The 25713-nt window shown below is 42.0% G+C and overlaps 1 protein-coding gene across 2 annotated transcripts in view; it reads right to left on the minus strand.

The window, feature by feature from the left end:
- The window catches only part of MYRFL (myelin regulatory factor like), a 46604-nt gene that overhangs the window by 19368 nt on the left and 1523 nt on the right, over nucleotides 1-25713 (minus strand). The window contains exons 2-13 of one of the 2 annotated variants that reach the window (XM_086471813.1): nucleotides 20066-20156; nucleotides 14391-14458; nucleotides 14038-14296; nucleotides 12641-12732; nucleotides 10704-10851; nucleotides 7356-7551; nucleotides 6095-6171; nucleotides 4733-4843; nucleotides 4066-4156; nucleotides 1160-1360; nucleotides 651-759; nucleotides 75-184 (exon numbers count right to left, since the gene is read on the minus strand). In XM_086471813.1, coding sequence (XP_086327939.1) covers nucleotides 75-184; nucleotides 651-759; nucleotides 1160-1360; nucleotides 4066-4156; nucleotides 4733-4843; nucleotides 6095-6171; nucleotides 7356-7551; nucleotides 10704-10851; nucleotides 12641-12732; nucleotides 14038-14296; nucleotides 14391-14458; nucleotides 20066-20156 — 1553 coding nt within the window. Of the gene's footprint in view, nucleotides 1-74; nucleotides 185-650; nucleotides 760-1159; nucleotides 1361-4065; nucleotides 4157-4732; nucleotides 4844-6094; nucleotides 6172-7355; nucleotides 7552-10703; nucleotides 10852-12640; nucleotides 12733-14037; nucleotides 14297-14390; nucleotides 14459-20065; nucleotides 20157-25713 lie in introns of those variants that run through there. The other variant, XM_086471824.1, reaches the window with a different exon arrangement.

A 25713-nucleotide genomic window follows, 5' to 3' on the forward strand; every position in this document is an offset into this window, starting at 1 on the left:
GCATATGTTTATAGCTCCATATACAAAAGGAACAGTCTAAATACACACCTCCACTTTCCCTCTCAAGACCATACCTTGTCAACCATGAGGAAGTTTTCTATTTTTTCTCCATCATTACAAGCAACATCTCCAACTTCTCTAACAGCTTGAGGTAAAAGTTCCTTCACTTCCTGGGCTATTATTCCTGTTCATAAGATAACAGAAACTAAAGTCAGGAAACGTAGTGGCATACCATTGACCAGGGTTGTGTGCTTTGAGTTGCCCACCCTAAAAGCTACAGGTAGGGCCAAACATGATCTAGAATTTCTCTGTGGTAGACGGATTTCTAAGATTTCGCTTTTTTTCCATTCCACAGAAAACAAACAGAAACCTTTAGAATTCCCATTTCTCTGCAATAACAGAATTGTCTGTGATCACATACTTAAACCTCTGGAAAAATAACGTCATATCTTTAAAAACTGAAACAGAAGTTGGAAAATTACCAGAAAAACTTAATTTTGGCATTTTTATATCACAAGAGAAACACAGCAAAGTGTGCAATTGTAGTATCCTAAGAAATAAGGATCAAATAGCAGGGCATTAAAAGGCACTATGGCACAATGAATAACAGTGGAACGTAATGAAAAATGGGAACAGAACTGACTGAATACCTGTTTCATGGGTATTTTTTATTCCCATAACAGTTGCAAATTCAGGCTTGTAGTCATACTCCACCAGTCTCATTTGTGTTATTCTTTTCAACTGCTCATTCGTATCGACCTAGTTGGACAAATACCAAGATTCACATGTTGAAACACTACAACCGTCGTGGCATCTAGGACATCACTGAGATAGCAACAACGGCCACTTGGCCAACCTTCACATCGAAAAATATGGACAATCTTCCCGTTCCCCATTAGCAGAGTGCTATCTATATTTGTATTGCCAGTTACCCTTCAGTCTGACAAGTCCCATTTACACAAATATTCCCAGATTCTAAGGTCAGCCTCTTCCAAAGTCCATAGGCGACGGCTTTACAGAAAACAGTGGTATACCCAATTTCTTTAAGCCAGCATTTCAGCACACCCAGGATAAATAAGCTGCTTCATGTGTCAGAACAATGATCCACACATGTGCTGTGGTGCAAACATAAATGCCCTGAATACTCCACAGGCCTCACCTCCCGGATATTCTGTTTTGCTCGGCTGTCAGATGGATGCATGACTCTGCCCATAACTTTTGCATTTCCGCAGACAACCAGTGCTTCGTCTGGTGCGTCTGTGTTAATTCCTACTCGACCATGATAGACTATCGTCTCTGGAACATGTCCTCGCTGCCACAGTACATCACTGTCATTCTCAAACTGCCCTGGGTTAGATGCCTGGAAGAAAAAAATATGTTTAAAGATACAGTATAGCATAGATGTACTATTGCTTATCCATTAGAAATTCAGGGAAAATGAAATGCCAAATCTTTAATATTTAAATTGTATCCAAGAGCTTTTCTAACACATCAACATAAAAAAAAACAGAGTGGAGTCACTTCTAAGTGTTTCTGCTCACACAGCATTGGCCTCATTACTTTTTTTCTTGAATTCTACTTTATTATCACCTTAAGCTAAATTGCCAATGTCCAAGGCTTTCCAAAATTTAACTTCAACATTATGCCATGCAGAAACGGCATTCTTTATTTACCAGCAAATTTTGGCTGAGGCTGGAAATCAGAGAAGAGCAAACAAAGCAGAGACTAAACACATGTGGTTCATAAAATCCTCTGCAATGTTTTAAATTAACACATATTAGAAATTTCATATCAAGGAAACGGGATCTTTCAAACACCACCAATAAAACAATGGAGTGGGTCTAATTAGAAAAGGCATTTTATTTCAATAATTAATTTTGGGTTTTAAACTTTTAATTCAAGCTTTAAAATTTGAGTCTGAACAAAAGTATGATCACAATAAAAAGTTCACACTCATTTAAAGAAGACAGGCTTTCACAAGGCTTCACCATCTGCAACGTGTGGTGCTGTGCATTTGCACTGTTTATCACAACTAGAGCATGATCTGATATGCCTGATAACCACTATCCAGCTGGTAGTTTTGTTACATTATGTTTAGGGGCCAGAACATGAGTTGCTTTCTCTCACAGTGCATTTGCACAGCTTTGCCACTTTAACCAGTGGCTGGCTCACTGTACCCTGACACTGAAGCCCTGTCAGACATCTGGAAAATTACTTCTTTTTTCTTTCCAGCTTTGCTGTTGACATTTTCACCACTTCAGATCACAGCCTCTTGATCCTGCTTTTCTGCCTTCTTTTGACTTTGTCTGGAACAGTGGCCAGGTTTGCAAAATCTCATTCCCTGGATTCCTATTAAAAAAACTGTCTCACACACATCAAAGGAGCTCTCTTCATTGAAATTTCAAAAGAATCTAACATTAAAAATGGTAGGAAAATGTAAATTGCTAAATCTTACATAAAAATACATATCTTATAAGGTAGCAATTATCCCAAAGGTGAGTCAAATGTGAAAATTCAACAGCTTTCACAAACCAGTAAAGAGATGATATTTCTAACAGTGCTAGATGCAGAAAGAGAAATTGAGACAAAAGCAGCATTGTGGAAATCAATAGACAAAAAAAGGAAAAGAACTAAATATGCAGGAATGATACAAACATAATGCTTCAGTGTCCTGAAATAAAAGAACCCACAGCAACAGCCAGGATGATAAAACTTCTCAGCGGAGCAGAAAACCACTGAACTCCAAACACTGCTTTCAAAGCTCTGTCGCAGCTCCACCCAGAAAGGAGCTCTCAGGGCCACAGAGCCCTCCAAAAACCCAACTGTAACTGCAGGAAGAGGGTTTACAGCACAAGAGGACACAAAGTTGAGGCCCAGACAAAAAGGAAGCCAGGACTGAAATCATTTGAAAGCCCTCATCTTCCTTTGGCAGCCCTTGTGCAACACCACACATACTGGATTTGCACTTTTGCTCTCTCCAAACCCTAATGCTAAACTAGGCTGTAATCATAAGCCTCGGCAGTCAATGTGCCACCAAAAAGGGCCCAGACAATGGCCTGCAAGGACTAAAACCTGTTGACAGTCCTCACCTTTCTTTAGGGGCCCCTTCCCAGCCTCACTTATTACACTAGAACTCTTGATCTTATTTGACTCTAGAACAAAATGCTAAGCCTATTATAAGCCAAGGACTAGAGAGACTTCACGCAAACAAGAGGCAGCTCCTTGATTGGCCCCCACAAAAAAAGTTCGCTGGACTGCAGTCTTCCAGAGGGCCTCACCATCCTTTGCAGCCCCACCACATGGCACCTGTGCATTTCCTATCTTTCTAAGTCCTAAATATAATCTTCACCCTAGAAATAACCATAACCTTAGGCTATGGTCAGTACAAATGTTAACCACCAGCTATTAGTCACAGAAAAAAAGAGGCCAGGACTGAAAGCTTTTGGCAGCCCCCACCTTCCCTTAGCAGTCCCCTTGCAACCCCACTCATGCTGGGGCTCTGCACTTTCTCTCTCTCCTAACTCTAATACCTCCATTACAATAGAGCTCTGAGTTTTTTTCCTCTCTTCCAAGTCTAACTCTAACTGTAGGCTAAAGCTGAGTACTAAAATGAAAAATTTATGTTGATCAGGGGACTGAAAAGTAATGGTCATGAGGAAGAGAGATCAATTTTTCCTTTTTCTGTTTTGAAACCTATATTATAACCACCAAACTAAGAGCTGGGACACTCTGGAAACACACTGGAAAGGGGCAGCTACGGGTCTTAATCTTCCTAGAGCTGCTTGACCTTCTTTCCTTGAATTTATTTGTCATTCTCATCCTCCTTTGAAAATCAAGCATCCAGCCAATGAAAGCATTTACCAAATTCCTGGCAAGTGCAGGACATTGTTTCATCTCAAAGAAAAAACAACCTGGAAAAAATCAACATATTTGTTATTGGAATTCACAACAAGCTTTCTTTTTAAATTCTTCTATAGTTCTACTTTTAACATTTTAAAATCATGGTAATTAAAAGATAACAGCATACTCATACAACATGCAACTGCAATTTTTTTTTCTACCTACCCTCACAATGATCTTTTCAGAGACATTTGCAGACAGTAGGTAGAATTGCTCCTGAGAGACAGCATACAGTCCGACTACCAGCATGAAGTATCTAGTTTGAAATTGATTGAATCAAAACAATAATTGAAGTAATGTCTTCTCACAGAAAAAAAAAATAAAATGTTTTAAATACAACTGCTATTATTAATACACAAAAAGATAGCCAGAACTTTTTTTTAAATCCATATACATCACAATATGAAAGAAAAAATATTTCCTTCAGTCTCAAGGAATATGTGCTTTGAATCCCCACAATCACTGAAAATGAACAAAGGTTACAGCAATTTTGACTAATTTAAGTAATGAAGACTTAAAGATGAAGACCCTTCCTTCTCCAAATGAAAATTATCATTATTTGGTTTTTTGGCTTCCTGATTTCGTCAGTCATCATTCTGGCCATGATTTCCTGAAATAGTCTCTAACCATGAGGATGAGATATTTTCTTTTATTCTCATATCATTCTGTGACTCTAGAAAAGAGGCCTTTAAGCTGATACCAAGCATCACAGAATTTGAAATAAAATCACAGATTTGGCAACGCTGAGGTTTTTCACAAACATCAGCTCCATTCTAAAGCAGACCTTCTCTTTTCCACTTCACATACTCAGGCCAACTAGCTACAGCAATACCTCTGGTCAGGATTAGGTTTCCCCTTTTTTCTCATATTATTTGCTGTTGTTTCACTGAAATGCAACCTTCCCAGTGTTACTTTAGTTATCTGGTCCCCTGGCAGATCAACTCTAAAATAGAAAAGGAAACAAGATCAGGGAAATAAGCATTTGATCTACCTGGCTTAAGCCGGATTTCCTCAACTTAAAACAGTTTTGAGAAAAACTGACAAATGAAAAATACAGAGAAACCCCAGTAAAAACACAGTAACCCTGGTTTATAATAATGCATTAAAAACACAGTGACTCTGTCAAGGAGATAAACAGGATAAAGCACCAGCAGTGGGAAATTGTTCTTCGTAATAGAAGTCTTGGTTTTTCTTGGTCTGTTTGTAGACAGTCTTGAACATAATAAAACTGTACGTGTTCCATATGATGGGTATTTGCTGCTTGCCAAGGTTAACATTGCTTATTATTGGATCTGAATTTCCACATTAAAACTAATTATTTTACTGCCTGTCTTTTTTTCACCTGCATCTAGTTTGTACATCTGGAACTATAAAATATATACCACCTATGTCTCAAACACGTATTGGCACTGCTCCTGTAAGTGATAAATAATATGAATAGAGAGTTTGCATGGAGAAAACCACAGTCCACCAGTCACCCATGAAACAACTTATGCACACCCGGAATCTATTTGTCAGTATGCAAAAGGAAGAAAAATGACATGATAGGAGTAATTTAGTGAAAATCAAGCTCTTCTCTCAAGCTCAAAGTTCTTTTTTGCAAATTATATATTGCAGCCTTTATCCCAGCACTGTCCTGTCAAATTTGACACTATCTCATCTTTTCCTGTTTTAAGGCTTATTTCATTATTTATAGAGAACAGAACAGCTCCAACAGAAGACACTTATGCCAGAAAAACAAACATTGATTCTGCCAGTGAGTGAAGATGCGTAAGAATGGCAGAGAGTCCAAGGGAGAAGCTGCATGTGTGTTTCTAGCAAAGGCACTCCCCCTTAAAAGCACTGCAAATACATCTCGTGCCCATGTACAACAGGAACACTACTGACATTTTTTAAGATGGTAAATGCATCTGCCCTACAGCTCTAAACACCATACAATAGTGTTGCTAGCTGAATAGAAGTATTTTGGATAGGCACACTTCACACATTTGTAAAGCTGCTGAAAATTTTCCTTAATGAAGAGAGACCAGGTATATACTACTACTGTGATTCTATGTATGCACCCAGAATGGAATTTGGATAAAGATCATAAAACTGGCTTAGACCTACTAGAAGTTTCCAAGAAACAACTACTTCACATTTCAGACCAACCACATATTGAAATAAAAGAGAATAAATTTCTCAAAATTCTTACTTGACAGGATGGAAAGTTTTTTTGCTTCGATCTGACTGAGACTGTTCAATAGTAATTGTTTGGTTTGGAGCTTCCACCTATAAAGAAAAAGAAGAATTTTCAAAAATTACACGAATATTAAATTTTCAAACACATAAAATCTGAAATAGAAATTAATAGGCAAACTGTGTTTGAAACAGTGAAATCTCTCTTATTTCTCATGGAACTACACAGAAATTAACACAGGAAATGCCTCCTGCCCAGTTGGCACCTGACAGCTAGTCTGAAGACCCAAGTCCTTCTGTGGACGTCATTTGAAAGAAAGAGAAAAAAAAAAAAAAAAAGGAAAAGTCATGCATCCATTTGCAAAAGAAAAATTGCTTTCTGAATCTAGACTGTTCAGACTGTTATTAGCTCTTTCTATCCCAAAGCATAAATGTAGATATTTAACATGAGAACTGAAACTATGCAAGGCAGTTCCAAAAGTTATTTTAATGTAAATTTCTGTGCCTTTCCAGAACGGTACCAAGCAGCACTTTGCTTCAGATGTGAACAGATGACAGTAATATTCACTAATTTCTTCTGCATTAGAATGCATTAATCAAAACTGGTAGTATTTGCCTTCTAAAATAGCTACCTGGATTTTTTAAATCACTGAATTTTGGTAGTAAGTAAAAAACCTGGCAATATTTTAGAAAGATTAAAATTTCTTACTACTACTGTATATGCAAGCTTGTAGACCCATATTGGCCAGGAATAATTTAGTTCTTGAAATGAAAATGGAAAGCCTGACAAGAACGTGCTTTGGCGGGGGAGTTGGACCAGATGATCTCCAGAGGTCCCTTCCAACTCCTACCATTCTGTGATTCTGTGAAGAAATGTGGGAATTTTCTTGGTTTTCTACACCTGAACTGTTCAGGGAAAACAGATTTGATTCTTTTTGACCAATTGGTAGACTGGCCACCTACACACCAGCTGACCCCCCTGCACTGCCCACAGAGGGAACAAAATTTCAGCCAAAGAGAGGGACATCAGTGAAACCACAGCAAACAGGCAATCATGACATCTTTATGCATATATCAGCATAAGAATCCCTAAACCATTACTTTTTTTGCAGAGAGTTCCACACGGAAGTCACTAGTAACCTAAAAGTGTTCTCTTTTGTCAGTTCTTGGTCAAAAATGACTAAGAAAAGAGTGCATTTTAATGATTTACCTCATTATATGGATAATCACATACTAATTTACTAAAAGTAATAATCACAAAGAGGAGAAACACTTGCCTTTATTCCAAAAGCTTTCAAGAAAAACTTTTCTATTGGTTTCCCCCCCAGCTGAGTTTTGACATATTTTGGATGTCCAGTGATTCCAATATGGACTGTGATTTGGAAATGATTCTTCTTCTGGCACACAAAGGCATCATCTGTTGTTGAAAAATTAAATCCTTTATCTGTGACAATGTGATATCCTACAGCAGGTCTGCAAAAACAAGAAGAAAGAACAGCAACTTTAAGCACAGGCATATTTGAGTGACATCTTGAGTTCCTATATTTTATATGGGCTGAAAATCCAACGGATTTTTATGGGCAAAATGTGAGCCAAAATACATCTTTACAATCATCAGTTCTACCAGTATTTTTTTCTTAGCCTCTTAGAGGTGTAAAACTGAAAATGCGTACAAAATGTACTCTAACTCTAGTCTGACACATGAAATGTTTGAAAACCAGAGGCAGAGAAGCTTACATAACCCTCACTTATAAATCAGGTATAAAGGAACTCTGTGCACCTAAAAGCACAACCAGACCTTTTAGCATATTCAAGCGCTCATTATAACACTGCTATAAAAACCAGAGCTGAATGAGTGCTGCAGACAACAACGTGCTAATGAGCCAGCAAGACTCCCTAGTTTGTTCCTGAATTCTCACAGCAAGTGCCTCTGCAGGAGCTGCTAGGATTCAAATAAAGCTTTACTCAAGCTAGAAGAAAAGCTATCAATACTGACCCTCCAGCCAGACGACTACAAAACTCTCCTTTACAATGTTGTCCATCCCTCCCTAACTAAGGAGACCTTACTCTATTTATTCAAAGGGCTAATTTGTTACCCAAAGAGGAAGAGTATTCTGTCCTTATGATTCACAACAAACAAGAAAAAAGTATCAAGAGATCTTTCTAAAAGAGCCAGTGAACTCACCATCCCAACAATGTTTCCAGTCCTCTGATTTAAGTGATGGATAATTCTGAATTAACAGGACTTCATGGCAAGGCTCTCTTATATGGGCATTGGCTTTTCTTGCTAATGAAAGTTTGATAATGATGATCTCGTCTGATGCTACTGAGAACCTCTCATTAACACAATTACTGAAGATAGCTTTTCAGAACTCATCCATTCATTTGCACATTATTAGTTGGAAAAATCAAAACGTACAGACTTTACAAGAAACGTACAGACTTTATTATCTTTTTATAAATTATTAACAAAAGGTCCCTCTCAAACAATCACTGACTATCTGGGAGAGGGAATAAAGAGAAAACTACTTTGTAACTACTTCAAAACTACTAAGTCATATGTTAATTTGTGTTTAAAATTATAATGAAGTGCCTAGCATCTCCTCAAACCATCATTATTAAAGAAGCAAAACTTCTTCAGTTTCTTCCTACAACTGGTAATCCTTTTTACTTAGGTAGGCAAAGTGTGTATTTCATAGTAGAGAAAGGAGTCATTTTTCAGATTTAGATGTGAAGGAAGTTCACTAGCTGACATTCTCAAAGCAATTGCAGAGTATTTGCTTACACAGAGGCAAGCGGATTGAGAAGTAAAAGTACAAATTTCCATTTCTCCAAGTTGAATTGTTTGGAACAATGACTCCCAAAGAGGATTTTCGTCTTTATCATTTTCTGAGTATGCCAATTACAGTAAATAAGAGCAAAAACATATTTTGATCTGATTGCACAAAGAACGGCCAGTCTTACCAAGCAGTACAGTAAAACTTGGAAGAACTTTTAGGTAGCAAGGGATATCACACAAGCATCCCTACTAGAAATACACTTCAAATTCCACTTTCTATTCAGAATTTGAGACTTCAGACAATGTCTTTGGAAGAGAGTCCCACCAGTCACAATGGTAATGAGGCAAGGAGCTAAGTAAGTGCCAAGCAGACACAATGTAGTGCATAATTGATGGTAGAGTAACTTTTTCTAATAAATCTACCTCAGCTAACAGCATTTTGTTGCAAAAACGAAATAATCAAAAGGTTAAAATACTGGATGAACAAAATGGAAAACAATAATTAACCTAAGAAACATCCTTAAAGTGGGCACAGCAATTTAGAGGTACAGGACCAATCCATCTACACTGAGCAGTGATAAGCACATGAGTCTTTTGAGGCTAACAGAATACAGGATCACTACTCAGAACATCTGTGTGCTGTGCCATAATTACAGTGCATCTTGGAACTGAGGCACTGCCATTGACCTCACTTAAAAGTAACACTGACTTCCTCTGCAAATAATATCTCAACCCCCTTCCACAGTAATGGCCACAGTATGTGTATTTGGATGCTTTAATGCTCAGCATCACGTTACCTTTGTTGGCACAAGCCACCAAGAAATGAGAGTCTGGAACTTCAAATTCAAGTGTATGGGAACCAACAAGCAATTGAGTAGAGGCAGGAGAGCAACCTCCCACCATCAGCTCACAGCTGTCATGTAGCCATTGACTGAAAGAGTAACAGGAGTTGGGAGCCACTTCCATCTAGAGTGACAATTCACATGACAAACACAGCTGGAGGTTTCTTGGCCCATCCAGCCCCCAAGGAGTAGAAAGGTGTGGGCACTGAGCTGTCTGCTCTTTTGCATGTCAGCACCTTAGCAGAAGGGTTGTGTGGGACACAGCAAGATGTGTATTGCCCCTGTCACACTGCGCACAAACAGGGAATGTCAGTGTTCAGCAATGACAATGATACACTCTAAACTCCCATGAGTGCTTTTAGCAGGTTGGACTAGAGGAAAAATAAAATTTAGTGTGCTATTTAAGTCCTGTGGAGACAGTGACCAATTGTTTGCACCAATCCTGGGGAATAAACCAGACAGGGTTTTGGTTAAAAGGGATCATTCACTAAGGTCTAGAATGAAGAAAACAAAAAAAAAATTATTTACAGTTCTGATTTATTCAGGAAAACACTACATCTTGGACTAAAGAGCTGCACATCATATATATATGTTCATAGTTATTAAGCCTTAGGTTATATGAGCCCAGAAATACTACAGGTATCTTTAATGATTTAGGCCATTAGAGGGAAAGGTGCCATGTGCTCAGTAATTACTTGCCCCAATGTGTTTGACAAAAGAAACAAAAAATTAACAGGTATTTTAATTTGAACTCATTTTTCTTTTGCCCCCAAATCCCTGAAATCAGAAAGCCTGGCACAATTTCAACCAGTGTTTAAAGTTCTGCTTATCTAGTACATCTGCAGATTCATATTCCATCATGCCTGCTATACCTTGTTCTCCAGTCTTCTTTTCAGTACGAACAAGGGATGTCAAATGTATCTTTTATTCCTACAAAACTACAAGACCAGCAAAAAAAAAAACCCAGGAAACCACTTTTTCCAAGTGCAAACATCAGTGCTTACAGTTTTTCATAATTAGAGTTAAATAAGCTGTTCCACTGAGAAGTTTGATACGGTTGCCATGTTAGAGCCTGACAGCATCTTTCCAAAGCGGCGTTTTGTCCATCACTGTCATATTCTTGCACTTCAGCTGCACAGTCCTTAACAGTTGCTGTAGAGAGATAGTGACAATTCAGTTATTGCTTTTGTGAGTAGCCAAAAATCCTGCATAAATATTTTTATAAATATATTTACATATATATACATACATATAGAGCACCAATATATTGCATATACAGTTAAAACTGCTTGTCCTTTGCAGTTATTCCAGAAAATTGCGTTATATTCTCCTGCCCTAGAAAATAAATTTTTCAGCTTTTCTGATTTGTAAAATATTACACAAGTAGCACTTTCTAATTTTATTTTCTCCAAAAAGAGGGATAGTTTTCTTTGGGGGGTGGAGGGGAGGAAAGCTAAGCATTTTACTGATTTTAATGTAAATCTGCAGCACTGCAAGAAGTAATTAAGCAAAATAATTACATATGTTCTCCATTCTCTCTACTACAGGTTTAAACTGAATATACTCCAGCTCACTGCAACAGGTACTTCGTTCCAGAGCAGGAGGCATAGTTTTTCAACAGCAAGTACGTTCATCATTACATCTGTTTGACTGCTTAATGCTTTCTGAGATATTATATGTTTTATGAAGACAAAAGAGAACGTGATAAGAGACAGATAAATGGAGTACAGTAAGGACAGGAGAAAATATGTCATTGAGCATTTAAAGGTAAGATCCATCCGCAGTCAGTGGCAGCACAGTTAAGACAGAGCCTACAGAATCATTTCAGGCCCAAGCTTGATTTGCAATTTCCCACTTCTGACATACAGCAGAGTGAAAATATAAGACAAAACCTACCCTGAAGAAATTCACACCTCATTTCCAAATGATCCCTATTCCATTTTAACCAACGGCTGTGTTCTTTTTCCAATAGCACGTGTGTCAGTGCAATTCTATTTGCAGTGACTCCCAAGGAAAACATATTTCAAGGCCGTGTCTTTATGTATTAAAAACAGCAATAGCAATTTTAAATACAGAAGCATCTACTCATCCTCTTTCCATCAGTGGTATACTTAGAGGACTAGTCATAATCAAGAAACATTGATCAAATAAAAGATAGCAAAGGAAAAGTAACCTACTAAATCCAGCTGCTAATCATTAAAAGTGTTCTAAAAGATTGCTTTAGTGCTGAAAAATAACCTACTTCGAAGAAATAATGAGCAACTCTCAGATTTTCCACTAATAGACGAGGGTGAAATTCCTCAGATAAGCTGTTCATTACAACTGTTCATTCACAGAGAGCCTCACACTTCACAGAAGCTGATCCATTTCTGTACATGCCTGATAAGCTTTTTTGTATTAATTGGTATAAGCTTAGCATTTTTATCTTGATAAAACAATGAACCAAATTAATTTGAGGAAGGCATGAGGAAAAATACACAGCTTTTACCAAGCTTGCGCATGAATACTCTTTGTAGAAAAAATACAGAGTTGAGATGATAAAGGGAAACTCCAATCTGTTTGCTCATCAACCACATTAATTCCCTGTTAAGCTGACCCAAGATGGTTTCTTTGCCCGGTCAATTTTAGTGCCTACCAAAGTCATCAGAATATGGTGACTCCTATCATCTGCATACTGCAGGCTCACACATGGAGAAGGGCAGAATATTCTGTCCAGAGAGTCCTCAGGAAAAATGAACGCCTAATGCTTCTTCTCTCTCCACCAAATATAAATAGGTCCTGGTTTTCAAAACCCTGAAAAGGTAAGTTCCTTCAAACCTGGTAGTGGAGTACAGAACTGTTAATACCACTACCTTTTCAGAGCCAGCAGGAGCTGTGCTTTTAAAATATTTACTTGTCTATGGCATGAAGCATTACATTTCATCTTCACATGGTTGCTTACCTTGTCTGGAGCCCTGAGACCGGACTGGAGAATCAGTGGCATCTCCCAGTAATTGTGAGAGCTTCCTTTTTTTCCCTGATGCTGCAGAAACACTTTTTTAAAAACACACGTTGCATTACTTATTTATAAGTGTAAATACAGATATTAGAGAATCATAACAAGAGAACACTCAGGTATCTCATTCTAACTGTATTGTCATCCAAATTCTGATTTTCCAGGGGCAGGAGATTGTTGCTGGCTTTTTAAAACTACGCAATTTTTATTTCCAAAACATAAATTAGTTTTTTATTTCACATGAATAGAGAAGTTGATATCTCTTTAAAAATTTGCACAGTGCATAAGCAGCAGGGTCTTACAGTTTCCTGACATTTGCACTAAAATCACAGCTATATATTGAAAAACTGTACTGCACTGAGCATGAACTCACTTTCCTTCTTATACAGAAAACACTAGCAGCAGTTAAACTAATGCGTTAATGAAGAGATCTCAAGGGGCAACTGCTGGATGACAGTTTTCCCCTCCATTATGCAAAGGGGAAAGCAACTTATTCCAAAGTTTTGATATTATAAAATGTAAATTAGAATATCCTGACAGATGGCCACCGCTTCTGGATGGGGGTAAAAAATCAAGCCAAACTCCAGGTCTCAGTCAGGCCCAGTAGGTATTCAAACTAAGGTTTCTCCATGAGTAAAAGAAAAGCCTGCCTGCCACACTAATTGTTATCCTTTTTCTCTGTTGTCCTGAAGTTCCACATTTGGTCAAGAAGTATTTTGTCCCAATAACCAAAGTATTCCCTCAAAAAATAATATGATTTTGACTAACTGGCACCTTCTACTGGAACACAAACAAACAAAGAACACAAATGGCTCCAAGCAGAAACCCAGGCCCAGCTTCCTTCCCCCACATCACATGTAACACGTAACTGAGCTCTGTACAGGAGCCAGAGCATCCACAAGCCCAGGACTAACAGTGATGAATTCACATTTCTCTCCCCATAGTCAAGCGGGTCCCCCTCTGGCATGCATCGGTCAATTCATTCTTACTAGGTACCACGGTTGGATGCTTGCACTGGCCAGTGTATTTTACAGAACATTTACAAGATCCTTATGGACAAACCCCTACAATAGGTACCACAAAACACCTGAATATTTTTATAATCCAGTAATGAAGCACCTGTTGATCCCTCTGAAATCCATTCATACTTCAAATCTGAGCTTCAATCAAGACGTTTAAAGAACCCTCAACCACAAGTGTCTCAAAAAATGTCTAAACACTGCCATCCTGTGGAAAACCCTACACCCACGGGGATTTTACACGAGTCTTAAATCATGTCTTCTACCAGCTCTGCTTTTTTTGTATATCTGCCTTGTCCTTTGCATAAAAGCTTTATCATTTACCCAGAAATCTGAGATGCATTTGGCTGAAAGTATGAATAATTAAAACTCAAACAGCTGGAGGATGTAGAATGATTCCAAGGAGTCACAGCATTTTCTGTCTTCAGGCAGCAGCCTTGGGGGATGGTGCAAGGATGCCCAGTGGCACTGGGGTCAGGGTAGGTCTCCATGAACATACAGGGAAGCCTGCTGGGTGCCACAGCAGATGGGCATGGGAGCGGAGGCTGCAGCCCACTGGGCCATGTCGTGTCATACCATGGGGCTGAAAGAAGTAAACAGACAAGAAAGTAAGGACAACGAAGAAGAGCTGGAGACTTTCCTACAAGCTTGGGAGAGGCTGAATTCATGTGACCTACTCTGGAGCTGTGGTGGAGAACATGGTTCTGATCCAGAGTCTGGTGGGGAGTCTGGCAACTGGCTTTGCCTACGGATGAAAAAGAGATTTTAATTTCTACTGGGAGGAGTCATGGAGGATGATGTGGAGGATGACCATAAAGCAACGCTGAAAGCAGCTGGAAGGGTACCACCAAGCTACTGACAAGGGTCTTCAGGAAGCATTGCTCACCATGGTTACTGCCCTTTCTCACAGGAGCAACATCACTTACACTTCATCAGACCACCTCCTGCGGCTCTTCACCTCCCCCTCACTGCAGGGAGGCCCCATCCCTAGCAGCAGTTGCCCAAAGCCCCCTCCATGACCCGCTGATTTCAATCGTCCTTCTTTCCCACGACCAATTCTTCCATTACCTCCAGGCATGTCAGCAACTCTGAATACACGGAGCTCACAAGGGCTTTAAGCCCATTCTCTCTAGACTACAGATTAAAGATGTGCAGCACCTTCATCCACTAGCTGATTTCTTAAGACCTGAGTTTGGCTGAAGCGCTCTTGGTCTCTATCAGATGCTGGCAGGTTCCATTTTGGCACCTTGCTCACCAAGAGAGGCAGCCCAGGTACAGAGGGAAGCAGGGGCTGCCACACAGGTGGGAAGTGCATTTGCCCAGTTTGAAACAAGTGCTTTTACAAGCTCACCAAAAAGATCCAGAGGCTTAACGTGGGGTTTCCATGGGTGATAAGCTACCTTCCCCCTCTTCAACCCCACACAATCTTCCAGTTCCGTTTGGATGAACATAGTAGGGGACAAAGAATTAGTACCTTCTATGCTTAAATCACAAAAGAACTGAAAGAGTACTAACAGGTCCGTCCCAACAGCCTCCTCAGAGAAAAGTTTTGAAAACAAAACAAATAGACAAACAAACCCCTCATTCCTCACAGAAGGAAAGCCATTAAATCGTGTTTTAACCCAAACACCATTGCTGACCGATTATTTCCACCACCTGAGTTTATCACCGGGGAGAATCTCCCCGCATGGCTGAAACCTGCCTACAGAATAACCTGTACGGGGGCGCCGGGCAGGGCCTGGGCAGGGCCTGGGCAGGGCCTGGGCAGGGCCTGGGCAGGGCCTGGGCAGGGCCTGGGCAGGGCCTGGGCAGGGCCTGGGCAGGGGTGGCCGCAGGCCGCGGTGCGGGGAGGCGGCCATGAGCCGGCCGCAGCCGCTCCCGGCCGGCCCCGCCCCCGCGGGCAGCCCCTGGCCCGCCAAGGCCTCGGCCAGCCCATCGGGGGCGCCCAGGCCCCGCAGCCCCGAGCGCCAGCGGCCGCTGCGGGGGCGAGCGGCGGCGGGTGTACTCCGGCCCGGAGGGGTCCGCTCCGGCCGAGGCTGCGGCCCCGGGCTGCGCCACGCTGGAGCCGGGTGTCCCCCCCGAGGGGACTGCGGGCCGTGAGCCACCCGTGCCGGAGCCGAGGAGAACGGGCAAGGAGCGAGGAGGGGAAGCCGTTACGCACCGCCCCAGCCCCGCTCACCGGCGGCGGTGGGAGGGACCGGGTGCGAGGAGCGGCGGCCACGGGGGTGGGAGATTCACTCAGTTTAAGTTTGGCCTCGAAAAGGCAGGAGGGGGAGAATGTTTCCCTAAGTGTTTAATTGTTTATATTCTCTTTTTCTTACTGGCACGAGTCAGTGATCAAAATTTTGTGTTAATTGCTAACAAAGTAGAAATTTCGTGAGTCTAGGCACTTTTGGCACGACAAAGGGTGCTCACGAAGTGCAGATCCATGCAGTGCCCCATGTAGTGCCCTTGTCCAACAGCTGCCGTGTCACCTGCCATGAAAACCTTGACAGGTTGAGGGACCTGGACAGGCTGGAGAGGTGGGGCCGTGCAAACCTCATGAGGTTCAACAAGGCCAAGTGCAAGGTCCTGCTCCTGGGTCGAGGTGATCCCATGCACAGATACAGGCTGGGCAATGAGTGGATGGAGAGTCGTCCTGGGGAGAAGGGCTTGGGGGTGCTGGTGGATGAAAAACTGAACACAAGCCAGCAATGTGTGCTTGCAGCCTGGAAAACCAACAGCATCCTGGGCTACATCAAAAGAAACATGGCCAGCAGCTCAAGGGAGGTGATTCTCCCCCTCTACACCACTCTGGTGAGACCCCAGCTGGAGTACTGTGCTCAGCTCTGGGGCCCCCAGCACAATAAAGACATGGACCTGCTCAAGTGGGTCCAGAGGAGGGTCATGAAGATGATCAGGGGGCTGGAGCACCTCCCCTATGAGGACAGGCTGAGAGAGTTGGGGTTGTTCAGCCTGGAGAAGAGAAGGCTCTGGGGAGACCTTATAGCGGCCTGCCAGTACCTGAGGGGGGCCTGCAGGAGAGGTGGGGAGGGACTCTTGATTAGGGGATGTAGTGAGAGGACGAGGGGTAACGGTTTCAAACTCAAAGAAGGGAGATTTTGTTTAGATATAAGGAAAAAATTCTTTACTGTGAGGGTGGTGAGACACTGGAACAGGTTGCCCAGAGAAGCTGTGGCTGCCCCCTCCCTGGCAGTGTTCAAGGCCAGGTTGGATGGGGCTTGGAGCAACCTGGTCTAGTGGGAGGTGTCCCTGTCCATGGCAGGGGGTTGGAACTGGGTGGTCTTTAAGGTGCCTTCAAACCCAAACCATTCTGTGATCCAATGAACCTGATCTCCTTCTGTGGCCAGGTGACCCACCTTGTTGATGAGGGGAAGGCTGTGGATGTCATCTACCTGGACTTTAGTAAAGCCTTTGACACCGTCTCCCACAGCATTCTCCTAAGAAAGCTGGCGGCTCACGGCCTAGACAGGTGCACACCAAGCTGGGTTAAAAAATGGCTGGACGGGCGAGCACAGAGTGGTGGTGAATGGAGTTCAGTCCAGCTGGTGGCCGGTCACAAGCGGCGTCCCCCAGGGCTCAGTGTTGGGGCCAGTCTTGTTTCACCTTTACAATGACCTGGGTGAGGGGATCGAGTGCTCCCTCAGTAAGTTTGCAGATGACACTAAATTGGGTGGGAGTGTTGATCTGCTCGAGGGTAGGGAGGCTCTGCAGAGGGATCTGGACAGGCGGGATCAATGGGCTGAGGTCAATTGTATGAGGTTTAACAAGGACAAGTGCCGGGTCCTGCACTTGGGTCACAACCACCCCATGCAGCGCTACAGGCTTGGGGATGAGTGGCTGGAAAGCTGCCCGGCGGAAAAGGACCTGGGGGTGCTGGTTGACAGCCGGCTGAACATGAGCCGGCAGTGTGCCCAGGTGGCCAAGGCGGCCAACAGCATCCTGGCCTGTATCAGAAGTAGTGTGGCCAGCAGGAGTAGGGAGGTGATCGTGCCCCTGTACTCGGCACTGGTGAGGCCGCACCTTGAATGCTGTGTGCAGTTTTGGGCCCCTCACTACAAGAAAGACATTGAGGTGCTGGAGCATGTCCAGAGAAGGGCAACAAAGCTGGTGAAGGGCCTGGAGAACAGGTCTTATGAGGAGCATCTGAGGGAACTGGAGTTGTTTAGCCTGGAGAAGAGGAGGCTGAGGGGGGACCTTATCGCTCTCTACAGCTACCTGAAAGGAGGCTGTAGTGAGGTGGGGGTCAGCCTCTTCTCCCAAGTAACAAGTGACAGGACAAGAGGAAATGGCCTCAAGCTGTGCCAGGGTAGGTTTAGATTGGGCATTAGGAAAAATTTCTCACCAAAAGGGTTGTCAAACATTGGAACAGGCTGCCCAGGGAAGTGGTGGAGTCACCATCCCTGGAGGTGTTCGAAAAATGTGTTGATGTAGCGCTTCTAGACATAGTTTAATGGGCATGGTGGTGCTGGGTTATCAGTTGGACTTGATGATCTTAGAAGTCTTTTCCAACCTAATGATTCTATGAAAACACCTGCACCGTGACAAATTCAGGCAGGACTGGGCTTCTTTCCTCTGTGCAGAGCTGCATAAGCAAGAGGCTCATCTCCCAGTTCACATCCTATAAATTGGAAGGCAGGGCCACCTCCACAGCAGCTCAGGGTGGTTGGCAGTCAGCATAGCACAGGAGGAACACCCTGGTGTGAGGGGCAATGTCCCTGCATGGCACAGCACCTGCTTAGGAAAGGACATGCCACCTTTTTCCTCCTTGCACTGCTCAAGAGTAAGCTATTACTGTAGGAAAAGATAAGGAAATCACATGGTGCTTCACATATATAAGAGGAGAATGAATGTAATATATATTATTATTATATATATAAAATATATATATAATTATAATACAATAAATTATATATAATAAATATAATGCTGATGGCCGGCTGAGACAAGGCGATTTTAATGGACACTTCGAGATGCACCCAAGACCTTGGTGGTAACAGCACCCTTTTCATTGCATTCCGCATTCAGTATTGCACATGCCATTGTGTTGATCTGCATTTTCTGTATATAAATGGAGGCTTTTAATATCTTTCTCCTTTAACACATTTTGGCAAGTTCATTTGTGAGATTTTTTTCTGTTTATGCACAAATAGTCTGCAATACCTCATAATTTTACTTTTAGACATCTAATGATTCAGTAGATGTTCTTCTTAGTCCCATAATTAATGAAGTATGACTGTAGTATCAGTGTCAAATCCTGTTGAGCCTCCAAACCCATAGTGGCCTTACAGATTATTTCCTTGCATGTAAATACTTTGTAGCACTGCAACTGTAATATCTGACAGACCTAAGCTACATAATAGCATATATATGTATATACACGTTTATATTTCTGCTACGTTTTGTGTATAAAAGCAAAAGAATATTTTAAAGTTGTCATACAGGAGTTCAATAATCTGTTTAACCTGATACATGTTTAGTTACTCTAAAAATAAAGGTTATGTATATTTATCTACAACAACCTCTTCATTCTTTTTTGCTTTTATAGCGTGGGCAGAGAGAGAATCAATTCATTATTCATGATTTAGAGCAGGTAGAAGCCTATTTAGCCCACTGTAAATAAATATGTATTCTGCTGAGTGTGCCTGGAATGAAAAATCCTGTCTTTAATTATATTTAAAACATCCCCTCTTGCTCTGCTTCTTGCCAAGTGCAAGTGTCAGCCCATTAATAATATTTTGCATTGAACAACAGTCATCTGACAGTTGTCTATATGATAGATTTGGGTTTGAAGTCTTTGATAGATCTATGCTGCATAACTTTCCACCCTTGACCATGACCCTTTGCATTATGCATCCTTTCTATCTCTTGAAGTTAGTCTCAGAAGAGATTAATGGACAGTTTCTGAGTTCTGAATGAATCATTAGGATGAAAACAGTATCTCTGCTTCCCTCAAACTGGGAGGTTTACATTCTCTCAATTTATTATACATTAGTCTTACTTATATCACTTATTCTGTACATAAACACTAAACTGGCACTTACAGGAATGTTAAAATAACAGCTTTGCATCTAACGCCACAGTTAGCATAACAGTTGTGAATTATCCCAGACTTCATTACCATTCATTCCTTTGAACAACAAGACAATCATATTTCCATTACTGTCTGTAATGCGTTTTTCCAAGTCTTCTTATACAGCTTCAAGTAAGTAACAATATCAAGAGAGCCACAATCCTCTTGAAACTCAGGTTTCGGGTCTGACTGTTGCGTTCAGATTTTATCATGGCGCTAATGAAAACAATTTAAGAGATGTTGCTAAGGAGGGGAAGTACATGTTGCTGTAATACTTACAAATTTCCAAACTCTGTGTCACTACTGATGAATTCTTCCAACATACTTGTATCCACCATGGGATTCTCCAAGGCTCCATGGACGTCTTGCCCTAAAATTAAAAATGTGAAAGAGACAGATATTATGAGAGTGGAATTCAGAGGCAATCATTGGTACTTCAGACTAAGTAACACTGCCCGCTTTCCTACGCAAAGGAAAACCAAATCTGCCCTGTCTCTGTATAACAGGTCGGTTATGCTTCTGATTCAGTCACTCTGGAAGAAAGGATGATGGGAAATGCAGAGTAAACGAGGATGTGCAGGGGAAGAAGAAGATGGCAGAGCAGCACTGGGCAAACAGCAGTTCATGCATGGCACTAAGGCTTCACCACAGCAAGAGGATGAGGGGCCCCAGTCTGCAACTGGAAAAAGGGGGTTTGAAGATAACTTTGTACTCTTTTACACTGGGATCACAACAGGTGATGGGCTCAAAGCTTAGACATTGTCTCACACAGATCCACTTGCTGCATTAGTCCTGCAAGTGAGTTTCTGAAACACTCAGTTTAAAAATCCGCCATCCTGACCTTACAGAAAGCACAAATAAAGCTTCAGCAATGTTTGATTGGTGGCTTCCTTTTATTCTCCCCAAAAAACCAGCCCACTAAGATGTTAAATGTATTAATGAATAGAAAGGTTCAGTACTTTGTCCTTTGTTGCTTGGTAACTGAAGGCTATAAACAGATTTTATGATTATAAAGTCTCTTGAATTCATGACAACTTTTGTAGAAAGTCAGCCAGAACTCTCTAAAAAAAGCCAAACAAACAGAACTGCTTTGTAGGCTCCCCACCTCTCCAGCAAGCCTTCCACAAATACAGGTGTGGCCAGAAAGCAAACAAGATAAGGACATTGAAGTTCCTGCTCTCTCCAGTGAGGCCCGGGAGCTGTGCGTGGCTCTGTCGCACTGCTACACCAGGTACAATGGACGAGCCTGTACACCCAGAGCTGCGCGGCTCAGCCCTGAGCGGCTGACACCGACCATTTCCCCTCAGCTCTGCAGCAGAGTGGGAGAACACAAAAGGTTCATCACTGTCATCGAGCACAGGAGCAGTGCTTTGGTGCTTTCACTGTCTTCTCAGTGTACTGGCATCAGAGGTGTGCGTGGTAAGAACTCATACCTTAAAATTTCTTCTGTTCTTTTCCTGACGTCTCTGTGTGACATGGTTCCTTCCTGACCCAGTGTTTAGACATTACTTAACTGCAAGCAGCATCTAAAAATCCACTTCCACCATCTTGCACAGGAATTCCCTCAAGTGTCCGTCTTACTACATAAATTCACATTACTAATAAACATCTCCTGAATTGCTTGGTGATCACAGATTCATCTAGGCATCATTTGCTTTTTGCTGCTGCAGACTTAATTTGGCTGCCTTTCATGGTAACAACGTGAAGGTGTGCTACTGATAGATTATTGCAGCCCAACATACGGGCATTGTATACAAACCTGTCCTCCACACGTCAGAGAAGAACAGATTCAGTAGGTGCAGCATACTTAACTTGCCTCAGCAAAATTGTAACGTGGAAAGCATTGCAGTAGCAGCAAAGCACTTTGTAAAACCAGCTTGAGAGTACAAAAGAGCCTGGCTTTGCTCAGCAGCCTTCCTCAAACTTGTTGGATTCTCATCTTTCCACTCTTCATGTCTGAATTTAGGATATCCCCCCCTGAATCTCAAACACTTCTCCTTTTGCTAATGTAGTCCACAGGAAAATGATTCAATCACCTTCTCCTCCTTTCACCCGCCTCCTGTTCAAATTGCCTAGCCCTCATGCAGAATGATATAATTTTGGTATTAACATTAGACCAGAAGTCAAAGTGTTTTTCCTGTACCACAAAACCAAGAATTCCTCATTTTGACCAAGGTCAGAGACAAGCTCTTTTGAAGTACAGCAATGAATCGGACAAGGACAGGGCCTTTAATATGGGCTTCCCACAGTCCGGAGATTGGCTGTGTTGCTGAGTGATGACAACAGCAATATGTATCATCCTCTCCTAATCTCTCCACTTTGTATAAACAGTTAAATGAGTAGGAGGAGAAGGAAGGAATAAGTAATTCTGTGCCAGGAGAGAAAGGAAGCACACGAGGAAGAAGATCAGCCACCGCTAATGAAAGTTTTCAATACAGGCGCACAGAAGAGCCGGTAGAACTTCGCTGCCCTGTAGAACTTTATTCTTTCTTTCTGAATGTACTTTCCAGGTCAGTGGCATCACGTGCTTGCACTGGCATCTGCTTCAGCAGAGGAGGAGCTGTTGGATCAGATGCAAATTTACTTAAAATGGTGGCATCCATTTCACAGGCATTTGATCACAGTGAGTACTGAATAGATACAGGTAGTAAGCAAGCCCGTCGCTCACCTGGACGTTAGGCAGCTGCAAGAGCAGAGAACTGCGTATATGTCACAGGACAAGCCCTGCTGAGGCCCCTTGAACACGCAGCTTCCTACGCAGAACTGTGTGCCTGGCCAAGAGCTGCCGGAGGATGTGCAGAGTCAGCAGCCTTGATTATCAGCTTGTGCTCGGGGATCTCTGCTCCCAGTCCACACTCCACCCCACAACATGCCCAGACATCTTTGGGAAGAGTCTGCACTGGGTGACACATTCCACTTCAGTGTCACTGTGTGAAGGATTGCCAGCTACCCAAGACACTGAGGAAGATGGAAGGCCAAGACAGTACTGTGCTCGGGGTTTCATACACAGTTGTTTGCAGAACAGAGGCTGAACTCACAGGCAGCATATGACTGTATTTTTCCCATTTCTTCATAAGCTTGATATTCTGTTGTTCTGTCCCCTTCAATCTGAAGTCTAAAACCTGTCAGTTATACCACTGGCTTCTGCTTCCCTGTCCATTCTTGCCTAGCCTGTCCCTATTCCCAGCCCCAGGCCCCCAAGGAGCAGCCTTAACTCCAGCTTCCTAATCTGGCAGTTGCTTGCTTCATAGACCTCTCTTTAGCAGGCATCCCCTCCTTTCCTCCAGCCATGAGGCTCTCGTCACCTGGCTCCTGAGTTTCACTCTATAGTCCTGCAGCCAACAGGCTCAATCCCTGCATAACCAGCCTTCATTAAGTCTCCCAGCGCTTCCATGTAGTGCCTTACATATGTCTGCATTTAAATACTTTTCAGTAGTATCTAAATGCAAAGTGAAGGATGGGGGACAGAGAACCAGAAATTCCTTGCAGTAAGTTTTACATCTTTAATAGAGCAGCTGTTTCAGAGAAAGTCACACGTTGTTGTGAATTTGTCTTGAATCACAGCCATTCACTTCCCAAAGGAGCACCTAAATAACCAGGCTACTGGGCTCTTTCTGCAAATATAAATTCAATCCACAACCAATAAAATATTCTGTCAAACTTCTAGTATTGACTAAAAATCAATACTAAACTGATCATTGCCTGACATTAAAAGAGGATGTCAGGAAATTCCCAGCCAAGTTCAGCTATTTGTAGTAAGATTCGTGTTAAAACATCAGCTACTCTGTACAGGGAACAATCCTTAAATATAGCTTGAGATGCAAAAAATGGACACTGAACACAGTCAGTGCTCAGTGATACCTGTGTGCTGAAAGGACAAATTCATAGTGTTTGCTACAAACTCTTGCAACTTGAGGGAAATGTTCCTGCTTGAAAATTATTAACCAATTTTTCGTCTGAAGATACTTTACCACTAAAACAGGCCTCGGCACTTTATAGGCTGATAGTTCCTTCTTTGATGCTAAAGGACTCCCAAGTACTGGTCACTATTTAAATTGTTCAGGAGAGTACAATTCATTTTGACTGGAACAGACCTGGAGTTGCTGGGCCAGCAGAGCTACGGCCATGAACCTCGGGCACACGGCAGCAATAAACAGGAAAGGGTTAAGGACAAAACAGCTGTAGCTGGCAGAACTGCAGACAGCCAGGACATACCACGGTCTAGATTATTGAACCTCAGCAAGACCTGTAACTCCGAGTGGTAAGGAGTGACCTCGTGCCAAGATAGTTGTTTTTTCCTCAAAGTAACATTTGCCAAAGAAGCAAATCTGACCATTGATATTTTAAATTTCCCATTTCACCTTTTAGTCCTGTTTCAATCTCTCATCTTTAAAATGATATGAGACACCTTTGGGTATTAAGTGCTTTGTGTTTAATGGCATGTTTGTTCTGTGGCTTAATTTATTTACCAAGAGCTCTGAAGTATATTCTGTGTTATCCCTGCAGGAGCAGTTATCCCTGCAGTATACAGAGAGGTAGTGATTCCACTAAGAGACCTCTTTAGATCACAGAGAGCACTGAGACCAAACACACACATTTCAGACACCTCAAAGCACCTTTCAACAACAACAGCAAAGAGAAAACTGAATTTATCAGTGTAATTAGGCTGGCCTTCATTCAGCTTCTCAATCCATTGATAACATCAGCAAAAGTAGATTGCTCTGCTGCATACGGACAGGCAGAAGAGCTCACCAGGAGCTCTGACTGTCCCTTGGCAAATAAGAAGTTATCGATTCAAAAATACAAATGTTTTAATTTAAAATATTAATTTCAACAGAAATCATAGGAAAAAACATACAAAGATGAAATCTCTAGTGTTGGAGGACTGAAATGAGACAAGAAAAAAAAGACAAGAACTTCCCACAACAGCCAGGCCACAAGAGAAAAGCCATTTACTTGAGTGAGAAAAAGCCAAGGTTAAATCCCAGTCAAAGTCATATCTAATCTAAGAGGTCTATTAACTATTGAAAGAAGTGATCAGCAGGAAAACAAACATCATCTCATTTTCCTTGGGAAAAAAAACCCTCCTTTTTCAGACTGTCCCCTCTCAATATTGCAAATATGAGTTTATCTTACTAATGACTGTCAAAAAAAATATGCACTGTAAGGAACTAAAGCAATGGGGAAAATCCGATCCTTTTTGCTCATGAATTTCAAACAATCTTACAAAACAGATCTATAAATGCGCTTAGGTGCCAGCTGATGCATTTGGAAGTCAGTACTGAACTACTGACAAAGCAAAGAGACTTCCTTGGTGGCAGCATTCTCCATTTGATATTGCAAGACTCAGCTTCTTTGTAGCCTTGAAAGACAATGTTCTAATGCTGCTACAACTAATCTTGGATGCCAAGTTAGTACTAGCAGTTTATTGCTCTTGCCTTGTGAGGTGGCCTTATAAAGCCAAGCCACAAGCCATAGTGCTAAGCTGGAAAGGCCATCAGTTAAAGCTGTCCTTATACTCAGTGATATACTTACCCTGCTTGAAAAAGAGTGCAAACCCTGCTCTACATCAGCTTGCTCCCTTTTGAGGTTTAACTATGATTTAACAGCAAGAGGAGCCACGCTACTGCGTGCTGAATGAAAGAACTTAGCCTTGACACGTACCTAATCTCAGTGTCCAGATAGTGAAATTCAGCTAACAGCATCCCTGCACGCTGCATGGCGTTAGCAGACCTTTGCCGTATCCTAGTGCTACAAGCAGAACCACACACCATTACCGAAGGCACATAACCTCCCAAGATGCTTCATTTTGCCTGCAAGTAAATGGAGTCAACAGGGCTTCTCCCCCTCACGCTGGCCCAGACAGATGTTCTACAAAACTGCCTTCTGAAAAGAGTTAAATTAATAATTCTAGAACTACAATTAGT

The sequence above is a fragment of the Leptosomus discolor genome, chromosome 1, assembly GCF_034619465.1.
Source record: "Leptosomus discolor isolate bLepDis1 chromosome 1, bLepDis1.hap2, whole genome shotgun sequence".
Taxonomy (NCBI): Eukaryota; Metazoa; Chordata; class Aves; order Leptosomiformes; family Leptosomidae; genus Leptosomus; species Leptosomus discolor.